Source organism: Poecilia reticulata, linkage group LG5, assembly GCF_000633615.1.
Source record: "Poecilia reticulata strain Guanapo linkage group LG5, Guppy_female_1.0+MT, whole genome shotgun sequence".
Taxonomy (NCBI): Eukaryota; Metazoa; Chordata; class Actinopteri; order Cyprinodontiformes; family Poeciliidae; genus Poecilia; species Poecilia reticulata.
The window spans coordinates 5153099-5166305 of NC_024335.1; the positions used below are offsets into that span (position 1 = coordinate 5153099).

At 38.4% G+C, this 13207-nt stretch overlaps 1 protein-coding gene across 3 annotated transcripts; it reads left to right on the forward strand.

Annotated features, from left to right (window-relative positions):
* Positions 1–2308: 2308 nt before the first annotated feature.
* On the forward strand, positions 2309–12886 carry h6pd (hexose-6-phosphate dehydrogenase (glucose 1-dehydrogenase)). 3 transcript variants are annotated; one of them, XM_008408687.2, is made up of 5 exons: positions 2309–2352; positions 6516–7183; positions 7270–7387; positions 9244–9513; positions 10192–12886. In XM_008408687.2, exons 2-5 carry the CDS (start codon positions 6542–6544, stop codon positions 11535–11537), a joined length of 2376 nt encoding a protein of 791 aa, XP_008406909.1. In that variant the 5' UTR covers positions 2309–2352; positions 6516–6541; the 3' UTR covers positions 11538–12886. The 3 variants fall into 3 exon arrangements, with proteins under 3 accessions (XP_008406909.1, XP_008406907.1, XP_008406908.1); XM_008408685.2 differs by lacking the exon at positions 2309–2352 and adding an exon at positions 2492–2595; XM_008408686.2 differs by lacking the exon at positions 2309–2352 and adding an exon at positions 5802–6270.
* The last annotated feature ends 321 nt before the right edge of the window (positions 12887–13207 follow it).

Sequence of the window (13207 nt, forward strand, 5' to 3'; positions counted from 1 at the left end):
CTAATTTGTATAATGAACTGAACCTAATGCGCTGCTTGATTCTTGGAATGTATGTAATATAGATTGAAATTTCTTTTTTTGCATAGTGCCTTGAAATGACATGTGCTAAATAAATAAACTAAATCAAATTAAATTGAAATTGAATCTGCTGATTCAATTTCATGATTTTGTTTGTTTAACAATGTTCTAAAAAAACTGGAATTATACTAAGATTAAATGACACCGGGAAAAAAAATTTTAAAAGGTGGTTTGTAAAGACCAGTAGTTCCACTGGGTTTTATTCAGGAGTATCAGATAAAATCAAATGAGAATATTAGAACTTTTTTGTGAAAAAAAGGAAAGAATGGAAAACAAAAGAAGTTAAATATTTTTGTTTTCCTTCCAAGTCACAATCAGGCACTGATTTTGTTGATCTATCACTCAGAATGCAAGGCAATACAGTGAAGGTTGTAGTTCTCACAAACTATAAAGTAGAAAAGATCGAGGGGTATAAATACTCTCAAAGTGCATTGTGTATATCAAATAACTAGAGCTTAAAATTACTGCAGGCCCTGTGAGCCATTTAAAAATGGGCCTGTCAATCATTCCTGTGTATTATGCTCACTTATTAGCATGCAACAGGTTGTGTATTCAAATTTATCCCAAACTGCAGTCACTATAATCCTCCTCGTCTGGCAAATGAGGACTGGGGGTGAGGACTGAGAGTGAAACTGGCTTTAGTAAAGAGCCGTGTTAATTCTAATGAGTGTTGGCAAAGCAGCCTAATAAAGATGACAGCACACATTCATATGCATTCATTTGTGTGCTCAGCTTGACGAAGTCTGCCCCGCAGGCTTAACAAAGGGGAGGAAGGAAGCCGGGGGGGATGTGAGCTGTGGAGAATGATTGGGGATGGAGAGGGGGGGGAGACGTCCTGAAGTCTCTCCGTGTCTGAGGTTATGGCAGTGACAGCTGGCTCTGCTGGGGCTCATTCTCTCTTCGGCCGTCTCCAGCCATCACCTCCACAATAACAGCCAGACTGCGCGACACACACACACAAACACAGGATGCTCCATCCTGTTTACTGTTTACATTTCACAGAGGCTGGCCAACTTGGGAGGGCTTGATCACAGGCATTACAGCTGTCTGAGAGGCAGCAGTTTGTTTTTCTGACCACTTCTCTTATCTGTCACACCTCTTGAATGCTTCTCAAACCTTTTATCTGAAATGTTGCAAGTTATCCTACAAGAAATATAAACAACCAAGTTCTCCAAGGAACGAGGCGGTGTAAAAATAGCATTTTGAGTCTAGTTTTCAGAAAGTGAGACGCTAAGTAGCTATGAAACATTGAACAGCTGGGTCAAGAGTGCTCTGACGGCCACATCTGTTGAGAGGAATAAAAGAGCAGGACCAGAGACAACAACCTGCAGTGTGGTCCACAACAATAAGATCATTACCGAGCCAAAAGGGACACATGCTTTCTCTGAGGAACGCTAGGAGACAGCTGAACAATGCAGGTCGAACAGAAGCTGATATTTATCCATCAAAAGTCAGCTGCTCCTCATCAGTTTTCCTTTTCTTTTCACTTTTTAAAGTAAAGTTGTTTACTATGTAAGAGAGTTGTTATATTTAGTATGTTGAGCTAATAGGATCAATGGTTTTAGATGCAACAAGAGGACAGCTGTGAAAAGCAGCAGTACCAGTCAAAGACCAACAGAGGGCGCTATTGGTTTAGCAACACAGCAAGTGGAAGCGCAGTCTTAATGTAAACAGCTGAGAAAAGCAATTATGACTCCTGAATTTTTTATTGTTTAATTGAATCACTCCAATTAATTTTAGAATACATTTTAAAAACCTGATTATGACTTTCAAGGCTCTGCATGGTCAAGATTTTTCCCATATTGAACTGTCAGACCATACTATAGATCTCATGATCTGGACCAAAATCGTAAGGTCTAGCCCATTCAGACTGTTGCACCTTGACTGTGAGCGAAAAAACCCCACATTTATCAGAATTGTATTTTTTTTAATAGACAAAAAAAAAACATAATTTATACAGAAGAGGATTAGGAGCACTGAAAAAAATTCTGAGATTAAAGTCATACATTTATTTGAAACTAGTTTTCAAATAAAACTTAATTTCAGCTAAATTATGTAACTTCAAAAAGTTCAAATCAAATGGTAATAGAACTATTGATCTTTGAATAGTTTGCTCAAATATTAACAAACTATTTGAACAAACCAGTTGTAGAAAGGGCAGATTCTCTAACAATTTGCCCTTTAAAGACATCATTGATGTCGACACCCTGATTAAGACACACAAACAACCACACAGTCAGTTTGGATTCAAAGCCAAGACTTTCTTGCTGCAAGGTAAATTCAAATTCAAAATACTTTATTGAGCCCAAAGGGAAATTAAACAGCTGCTTACTGGTTGTTTTTATCTATAATCTGTTTTTCATAAGTGTGCGTATTAAAACTGGGTAGAAAAACGGAGAGGAGCTTCAGGAAGAACTATCGCTTCTAAACACCGTCCGCGTGGAACTAGAGCCAACGTAGATCACGTGACTGGGACAGGAAGCGTCCTTTGATGGAGTTGTAGGCAGCTCAGTGCAGGTTCGTTGTTTCACTTTTACTTGCTTGTATGTCCCGTTTATACATATTTATTTACGGCGAAGAGTTATTATCACTTTCTGTCTATTTTTACATGAGACCACAAGTAGCAGCAGCGTTGTGTTAGCAGCGGAAGTGCAGTTTGACAGCTAGCAGGTGGAATCGAGTGACCAACGTGTTTTTCATCAGTAAATGTTGGTCTTTTGACACATGAAAACAGCTTTGAGGACGTAATATCGACGAGCAAGTTTAAACCTTGGTCACTTGTTTCCGTAAGCGTTGTAAGTCCTATTTGTTGCTACCTTCGTTAACGTTTATGTACTTTGAAGCAGCGGCTGTTCGTGTAGTGTTTATTTTTGCGTAACTTGTAGCAGTTTGGCGACATTTATTCATTGCAAATGTAGCCTTTGTAGAACAACTACAAGGGATGGACCGAGAAATGGTCTCCAGATGTTTAACGGTGTTTAGCCGGAGCTGAACGAGATTGTCGGGGTAGCAGGAGAAGAGTACAGATAACCGGGGCACCAAATTTGACACAACGTGAGCGATAACGGACATCAATAGGCGACCAAAGGATACGCGGTGTGTGCGTTAATGTGGGGGGGGCAAACTCCAACACTTTGTCATTGTTTAGAAGCACTGACTACAGCTTTACATTCAGTTAAGAGTAACATATTAAACACGTATTCATTTATTTACTTAAATATATTTTTAAAAAACTTGCATGTGTATGTTCTGGAGGGGTATATGTAAAAACAAACAATATAGTGGGGAAATAGCACTAAGATGTACAATTAATTTTAAATTCCAAGACCAGATATGATTTAAAATTAATACAGTACAGATCTCTCCCAATTAATATTAACATTTCTGATCCAATATTCCCCCAAATCCGTAGTTATAATGCGTCTTTCAAAAATTATTAGTACGGTAGTTATAATATTTTACGAAAAGATCTCGGTTCTGCAGAAATGATCTGTTCATCATTAAAACAGGAGCAGGGAATATTCTGCTTTGAGATAAAACTAGTTTCATCGCCTTTCTAAATTAAATATTCTGAAATTGGGCTATTACGTATTCAACTTTTTTATTAAAATGGATTTTATGTGGGCCAGTTATACCGTTTCACATATAAAATCAGTTGCTTTTGTAAAATACAAGAAATGGGAATTGTGAATCAACAGACTGACAAAGTTTTGCTTTTCCACAGGTTGTTTTTTTTTAAACTAAAATTTCAACAATAAACTCCAGCTGTGTTGCCAATGGGGACGGGGTAAAGACATTGAATAGTAATGCTGTGTATATGTTTTCTTTAAGGACTTCTGAAAATTATGCAAACTTAAATCATGTTTCCTTCAGGATGTTTGTTTTTCCAGAATATTTGTGTTTAGGGAGTGTGCATGGAAAAAGAATATAAAATGATACCGGTTCTTAATATCGTTTTATTGCCTCTACTCTGCATATACTGTGCAGGAGCCAGGCAATGTAAATTACTGTTCAATGACCCTTTTTAGAGCACACACAGATTGTTTTGAAACCAACATTTGTGATGTAATAAAACATTACTACACTGTAAATATTAAACTCAACCATTTGAGTTTATGAACATGTTGTACTTTACTGAGGTGTTCGCTGTTGGCTGCAGCTTGTTACAGGTCATTTATTAGTTCCAGTTAATAGAGAAAATGTGCATCAACCCTGAAGCTATACCTGAATGCATAGCTCTGACAAGCAAAACCCCAAAACAGTCATATTAAATAAATTTAAAAAAATTAAAGAAGGTAATTGTTTCAGTCACAGGATTTACTAAGTGAAACGCATTATGCAGATTAATTACATTCAGACAGATGTTTTCAATCATTTATTTGTGTGAATTCTCATGAAATGAAAATTCAAACTAAAAATGCATATTCTAACTTATTGAACGTTATGACTGTACTCCATGACGGGGAAAGAGGAAATATGAAATGTAGGAACGGCACCAGAATAAGAATGCGTCCTTTTTGATCATTTTACTTTATTTTGCAGCAATTTTAGAAGGAATAGAAATATAATGTATAGTTCTACTGTGGAGAAACTATGCAAATACCAGCTGGGATGTAAACTTTAAATGAGTCTGAAACTGCTGGAAGCAGGAAGGATCTGCGATGACTCTCCTTTGTGCACCCAGGATGCATCAGGTTGTTGATGCAGGAGCTCTCCAGTTCACCAGCAACGCTATGCAGATAAAATAATCTATCTGTGCCCCAAATGTTGCACGTCTTTTCTTTTTCTCTATTTTATTTTTGCTTGCAGCTTGAGGCTGAGGAAGTAATAGGCTAAATCAGAAGCTTATATGTTTAAGATATTTGCCAGTGGAAAGCAGTAAAATACTTTGGTCATTTTTAGTTGTCTGGGCTACATTTAGCATTTTTGCATTGGAAAGCTGGTATTTTGTAGCTGCTGATGCAGTTTGGCCTTTGCTGTTTGCATTGCCGCAGTGCAAACATTACGACCAGCAGCTGGGAGTCCAGATGTTGCTCATAAAGTCAGCTTCATCATCCTGTGGGCGTTTTTGTCACTTTTTGCAATTTTCAGTCTCCCTTGATTGTGGAAATTAAACAATTTTTACTCTGAAATGATGAAAATGCAGGTGTTTTCATTTACTCAGCTACATTATGTAAGCTTTGCTGAATCTACAACATTACATTGAGACATTAAGTGCTGAAAAATTTTACAATCTTGTTCTCATATCTAGTTCTCCCAGTGAAAGAAATATGAATTAAAATCAAAAATGTTATTAGATTTCAATAATCAAATTTTGATTTAAATATAAATGGCTTTTTCAATATTTGTGCTTTTCATCTCTTTCTGCTTGTATTATATTCCAATTAATTTAAGCAATGCAACAACTCTAACCTTTCTTTTTATTATTTCTAATTAGAAAAATATTAGACTAAATATAAAGTATAAGAACTCTTTTACTTCCAAAAAAAACTATTTGGAGTGATTGCTCTTTAAACATAAACATTTAAATGAGGCCTGATAAGTGGAGTAAATAGACAACAGCCAAACCAACATTATGAGCTGAATATTCTTTTCATAATGTCAGAAAAAATAAAAATTAATGACTAACGAGTCATTAATTCTGGGAAAATTGAAGAATTGAAGCCATTATCCATTAAAAAAAATACGTAAGGCACCGGTTTTTTATTTACTTATGTTATATTTCCAGTTAATTAAAAACTTAACTATTGTACATTAATTCAGATATAGAAGAATCGACTAATATTGGTGTAACATGTGAACCATTCAACATTTTGATCCGTTGTCTTCAACTAAATCAATAATAATCTACTGACCAATAACTTTTTTCATATAAATCTCTTCAAGTGTGGAATAGGATGATTTAATATATTGCAGATTCAAGCTGCTCAACCATCCACTTTTTCCCATTTTCATCAAAAGATCCATTTTGTTTAAGTTTTTTCTCTTTCTCAATAGAGGGCTTTTATCCCTTGCAAAATCATCAGTAAGTGGGCAGGATTTTCCTAGAATTCCCGACCAGTCCAGCTCTCAGTCTGGAAGCTCAACGCCCCTGAGCAAAGAGCAAAAGTCCAACTCCTGGCCTGCACCAGACACCAGTCTGGATCGATGCCTCTAGAGGAACAAGTAAAGAACAAGAAACGCCGACTTTAAGTAAATGATCTGTTCTGTCACTGCAGATGGAAACGTTTATGGTTTTTAAATTTTTTTTGTATCTGCTATGCTTAAATTTCGCTTGAGAAATGAGATTCGTTGCACTAATGTGTACAATAACAATGTGTACATTTGTATTTTTATTCATGCAGTTCAACCTTGTCGTTTCACCCTATCCCTAATTATTTGAGTTGTCCATTAATGCATTAAAACATTGATCATTTTGCTCTTCTGTGTCCATATAGGACTTTTGGACAGTTGAGACTAGAAAATGTCTTTAGCCGTCTCACTGCTCCTCGTGGCTCTGTGTGCTGGCGGAGGGTACGGCGAGGAGGGAACGCAGGCTCAGAAAGCTGGCCATGTTTCTGTGGTCGTAGTCGGAGGAACTGGAGACCTGGCGAGGAAATATTTGTGGCAGGGATTCTTTCAGCTGTATGTGAGCCAGGTCAGTGGCGGAAACACCTTTTCTTTCTACGGGGGAGGCTTGTCCCCGTCTGAACAGGCCACACCGGTCCTCTTTGAGATCCTGAAGGCGGTCACCTGCTCCAAGGACGTTTCTGAGGACCGCTGCGCCATCCTGAAGGATCAGTTCCTCCGGCTCTCGCAGTATCGTCAGCTGAAGACTCTGGAGGACTACCAGGAGCTGGCCCGGCACATCGAGCAGCAGCTCCAGCAGGAGGGAATGACGGAGGCCGGGCGCCTCTTTTACCTCTCGGTCCCGGCTTTCGCGTACGCAGGTGTTGCGGAGAAGATCAACAGCAGCTGCAGGCCGGCCGGCGGGACTTGGCTGAGGGTCGTCCTCGAGAAACCGTTCGGACACGACTACCGCAGCGCTCAGGTGTTGGCGACCGAGCTTCTGGGTGCATTGAAGGATGAAGAGATGTACAGAATCGACCACTACTTAGGGAAGCAGGTACGAAAAGATCCATCACACCATCTTACTGTCCCTCCTGGCAATTTATATGTTTAAATTTTTTATTCTTCTTTTCATGAAAAAAGGTGGTGTCAAAGATACTTCCATTCAGGATAGAGAACAGAAAGTTTTTGGAGCCCATCTGGAACAGGCATCACATTGAGAGGATAGAGATCGTTTTAAAGGAGACTCTGGATGTTAAAGGTGATTAAAGATTTCCTCCATCTTGTTTTTACACATCTTTACACTCACTGCTGACCAAATAAATTCAAAATGTTTGGATTACACTGAAATGTTTAGATAAACTGAGTTAACCGAGTCGGAGGGAATAAATCCATGTTTAGAAATATTTTCTAACAAAACCATCAGTGTATTAAAAACCCTTACAATGTATTTCATTGTAAGGGGATAGAACAATTTTAATGTACACTTTATTTTTTAAGTTGATTAGCGAGTCTAGGAACTTTAATCAATAATCCATGACATATTCTTCTCTCATTGTGTAAGTATAGGTACATGGCATCATGAACTATTTGAAATAACAGAACATTCACAATAAAAGCTGTTCGTCTCTACATAGAAAACAAAAATACCTCCTCATTTAGTCTTTAAATATAATAATGATCCAAAATATAGGACCAAAGTAACACAAAAATGGTTCATCTTGGTCTCGAAACCTAAATTCTGCAGGAAACATGTGCAGAGAATAGAAGAGAACAAACAAAGGACTCTGGAAAATGAAGATATTTTGTAAATAATTCTCTCTTATTGTCATTTTTTTCTCCATGTCGATTTTTTTTTCTACAGTTTTTAGTGGGACAATATTGCAACAAAGGGTCTATAAATGACATAGACATCCTTAAGAAACTTATTTAGTTCTTTCATCAGCTCTTATCCTGAAATAAATTTCATTTAGTGTAAAAGTGTTTGCTGCTTTTAGAAAAGTACTAAACATTAACCAACTCTGGAGGTTGTGCACCTTTACCCTTTTAAGGCTTGTCAGTCACCCCAGGCTAATTGCACCATAAACGGCTGTATAAGACAATAAACAGGGTCATCATGTCATCTGTTGTTCTTTCAACAATACCCAATCCAGAGAAGCTTCAGAGAGGGAGGTCAAAGGTCACATCAGAGTTCATATCTGTAAAAAAGGCGTTAGTTAGCGCTTTACTCTCTGGATCAGAGCATATTAAATGTTTGAATGTTAATTAAGTTAAGGTGGTCATCGTGACAGTTTCAATCTTGCTATGAAGATTTTATGCATAATGTAAAATGAAATATATTAAACCTTTTCATCTCGACAGATTGTTAAAATCAAGGCACTGCAGACCTACTTTGGTCAAAACTGTCTCAATCCAACACATAAACAAGTTACTAAATAGATATTCATGGAATAAATATTTCAAAATGTGTCAGTCTGTTAGATAACTATATTTGAAAATAAGTAGTTACAATTTGTATTTATTGTATTTGCAAAATCATACAGAATATTATATAGAATCATTTCTGTATAAATAATTTAATTGTAAAAGTTATAGTTAGATAAATTAGTTAAATGTCATGAATAACACTTCTGACCAACACTACATTAATTAAAGGGACCAGAGTCCAATCACTCAAAACTTAAATATATCTTTAAATATTTTCAATTCAAAATGATTTAATTAATATTTAAGAAAACTTTGAAGAGTTATTTCAAACTTGTGCATCCATTTTATTTAAAATGCTTATATTTCCATGTAACGTATTTAAATATTGTTAAATTGTTTTTAAGCTTATCAGAGTGGGTTTGTGGAGCTCAGCTGATGGTTTAAAGTGTGTCATAATGGACTGCTGCACAGAAACTATCAAATTACATTTACTAAAATATATGTAGCGTTTAAACATAGTAATGAATTTGCTCAAATATGTATGTATTCATATATTTAATTTTAATTTCATTTATTAAATAAGATATTTCACTTGATAGATATTTTGTATTATATGTTTTTCAGTATAACCCAATGGCTGATTTCATTATTGAACACGTCTCCATGCTGCCTCTTGTTTTGACGCCTCAGGTCGGATTTCCTTCTACGACGAGTACGGAGTGATCCGAGATGTCCTGCAGAACCACCTGACCGAGGTCATGACCCTGCTGACCATGAAGCTTCCTGCCAATGTGAGCAACAGTGGAGAAGTTCTTCGAAACAAGCGGGAGGTCCTCAGCTCCATGCTGCCGTTGGGAAAGAATCAGGCGGTCGTCGGACAGTACCAGAACTACAAAACCGAGGTCCAGCAGGAGCTGAATAAAACCAAAGAGCACGTCAGTCTGACATCAACATTTGCAGGTGAACACACAGCTTTCTTTCAGTATTTCCTGTCTTTACTTTATGGTAATCACACTGCTTGAACTTCTCATTTGGACATGTTACACTCTCAAATGTCAGTGTAATTTGCTGGTATTTTGTGAGTCATAAAAATGTAGAAGAAGGAAAATAATCCATCGATTTGTAATTTCAAGAGGGTTGAGAGATTTTGGACCAGTTGTCTTAACAAAATGTCTCAAAGGTCAGATTTTCAGATTTAAAGTCTGGGCTTGGACTAGGCCACTCTGTTCAGAGTGAACATATGATCATATATATGTCTATGATTTGGGTTTTTTGTAGAGCCTCCAACATGATCTGCTCTTTATTTAGCTTCATCCATTTTCCTGTTCATGCTAAAGGAAGACATTTCCACAGCATAATACTGTGTAAATGAATGCTGTGTTAGGCGATAAAATTTTTATTTTCCTATTTTAAAAAGGAATTGAATTATATTTTTACTTGCATCTTTTAATGTGTTTCTAACATTGTACAAAAAAGGCTTAAGTGGTTGAATATAGTATATAGTGGCTATATATATATAAATAATCTTTAGAATAATTAACCAAATAATCAATTACGAAAACAGTCATTAGTCACATCCTTTGTATTTTTTTACTGTGTTTGTTTAATTTGTAAATATAAATTCTGCGTGTGTTGCAGCCGTTCTGGCCCACATCAAGGATGCGCAGTACGAAGGCGTTCCTGTTCTTCTGATCTCTGGGAAGATGCTAGACGAACGCGTCGGGTACGCGCGCGTCCTCTTCAAGAACGACGTCTTCTGCCTTCAGAGCCAGAACAACGTCCACTGCAAACCCAAACAGATAGTTTTCTACTTTGGCCACGGCAGTCTCAAATATCCAGCGGTTCTGGTCAGCAAGAACTTATTCAAACCAGCTCTGAAAGGCGGCGAGTGGAAGGAAGTGACGGAGCACAAAGACGTCGACGTTTTGGGTTTGCACATTTCCGATTACTTTGTGCAAACTCCGACAACAGAAAGGGAAGCGTACGCAGAGCTCATCCATCACATTTTTGCTGGACAGAAGAATAATTTTGTCAGCACTGAAAACCTGCTGGCCTCCTGGGAAGTCTGGACTCCGCTCCTCAGCGCCCTCAGGGCCTCCTTCCCTCGGATTTACCCCGGCGGCGCCGACAACGGAGACATGCTGGACATCCATCTGAGGGGGAAGGAAATCCGCTTCAACAGCGAGGCCGTCATCATCAGCCCGGATCAGGCGGGAGGGCCGTCGGCCAGCAGCTTCCAGGTGATGCAAGGGAAGTTTCGCAGCGCTGAGATGGTGTCCGCCTGGTCGGAGGAGCTGGTGGAGCGGCTGGCCGTGGATATGCAGGAAGCAGCTGAGGCAGCCGTGCGGGAAGGCGGGGTCTTCCACCTGGCGCTCTCTGGGGGGTCCACTCCGCTCGCTCTGTTCCACAGGCTGGTCCTGCACCACTTCTCCTTCCCCTGGAGAGACACGCACGTCTGGATGGTGGACGAGCGCTGCGTCCCGCTGACTGAGGCCGATTCCAACTTCCACAGCATGCACGAACACCTGCTGCAACATGTGAGGATACCGTACTACAACATCCACCCCATGCCGGTGCAGCTCAACCAGCGGCTCTGCGTGGAGGAGGACGGAGGAGCCCAGCTGTACGAGAAGGAGATCAACAAACTCGTTAACGTCTCCAGCTTTCACTTTGTGCTGCTGGGCGTCGGATACGACGGCCACACCGCTTCCCTGTTCCCCGGCGGGAAGCTGAACGAGACGGGAGGAAGTCTGGTGGCTCTCACAGAGAGCCCCATCAAGCCCCATCAGAGAATGAGCCTCACCTTTAGCGCCATCAACCGAGCTCGCACCGTCGCTCTGTTGGTGATGGGCAAAGGCAAACATGAGCTGGTCACCCAGCTGAGCCGAGTTAAGGACAACCTGGAGAAATATCCCGTCACCTGGGTGAAGCCAGATAATGGAAGGCTAGTTTGGTATATAGATTATGACGCACTTTTAGGATAGGCGATTATGCAACGTAAAAACACAAACGCCAAGTATTTTCAAACTGTTTTCTAATGTAAAATATCTTTGTGCACCAGAAATAAGACGAAATTAACTTTTCAGCAATAAATCGGAGGTTGTTTTAAATAAATAATTCCTATTGATGAAAAAGGTGGAATAAGACATTTTTCCTTTTTCAACAAAATAAAAGGAAATACAGACTTTAAATACTCACATGTAAAACCAATCTTATCTTAAAACTGGGATGCACCTCTGTCTGCTATCGTTCTGAAAAGTTACTTGTAAGTTAGTCTTGCCTTATCTCAAGTGTGCTAAGATATCAGCATTAGAAACTAGATCAAAAAAACTTAGTGAGATTTTGTGTTTTTGAAATGTGTTTTTCATATGTTCAATCAGAGAATGCAGCTGCTTTAATGGAGGTGGTGGTTAGGAAGCAACACCAAGGTGACCAGGAACTTCAGGTTTTTGCTTTAACTATAAATCACATTTACTAAACATTTCCTTGTTTGAGCTCAGGACAACACAGCTCCAGTCACAAGTTTATGCTACATCTTCTAATTACCTATTTTAAACATTCTTTTGATTGATTTTGGGATTTTAAAAAATTGTACAATTGTACATACCGGCTCAAATATATACATACACCACGACTATTATTTGAAGTGAAGCCTCTTAGAAAGTTACAGAGAAACCACTTTCTGCAACCACGAAATGGGCTGGATGATCAATCTACCTGTATTTGACACTAAAACACATTTAAATCAGTTGATGTAATGACACAGACCTGGCTTTCAAGCCTAGTTTAACCTTTCATTCAGGCTTGGAGGCATTCGAGCAGCTTACTGTTGGTTTCATTATCTATTTCATAATCAGATTTAATGTCTTTTATGGTCTGTTTACATCCAATTATGTCCAAATTTCAGCCATTGTTAAACTGAGGTGAAGTGGTTGAATCTGCAGGTTGTTCTGCTTCTACTTTGAGCTGTACTCAAATACCGCTATCATTGAAACAAACCCTTAGTATGACGCTGTCACCGCCGTGCTTCACAGTCGCTACTGTGTTCTCCATCATCAAACATTCTTCTTGTTTTATGGCCAAATACCCGTCTCTGTTTTCTCCAGAGGTTTCCTGATTGGAGTTGAAAATTTCACTAATTCCTGTAGGATTAAGTTTCAGATTCTGCATTGATACTAAATGGTGTCAGTTAATTATAGACGTGAGCCTTGATTGCTCCTGAATTTTCTGACCAATTTTCTTTCCTCTGAGGCTGACAATTTTCCCCAGTTCCTAACAAAAACAAACTTTCTGGAGCTGCAAAACCAACAGCTCTTACTATATAAGTCGTATTAAATTAAAGAAACACAATTCTACTTCTAAGAAACAAAAATAATTTTATAGCATTATGAAAATATTTTTTTAGAAGAAATGTTTTATATTTAGGAAAAATAAAGGAACAACATAGTTTGCAGCCTAACAAAAATACAATTATTTTTTTGTATCACTAGTGCCATTCTGTGGTGGACATTTTATACAAATGTTGCATAAAAAGAAGCTGAAAATAATGCTAGAACAGCGTTTTTTTTTCTTCACTTTAACATTTAAAAACATGGTTCTCAATCACTTTTGGCCAAGCTTGGACGACCACATGTGCCAAATGAACTGTGGTTTG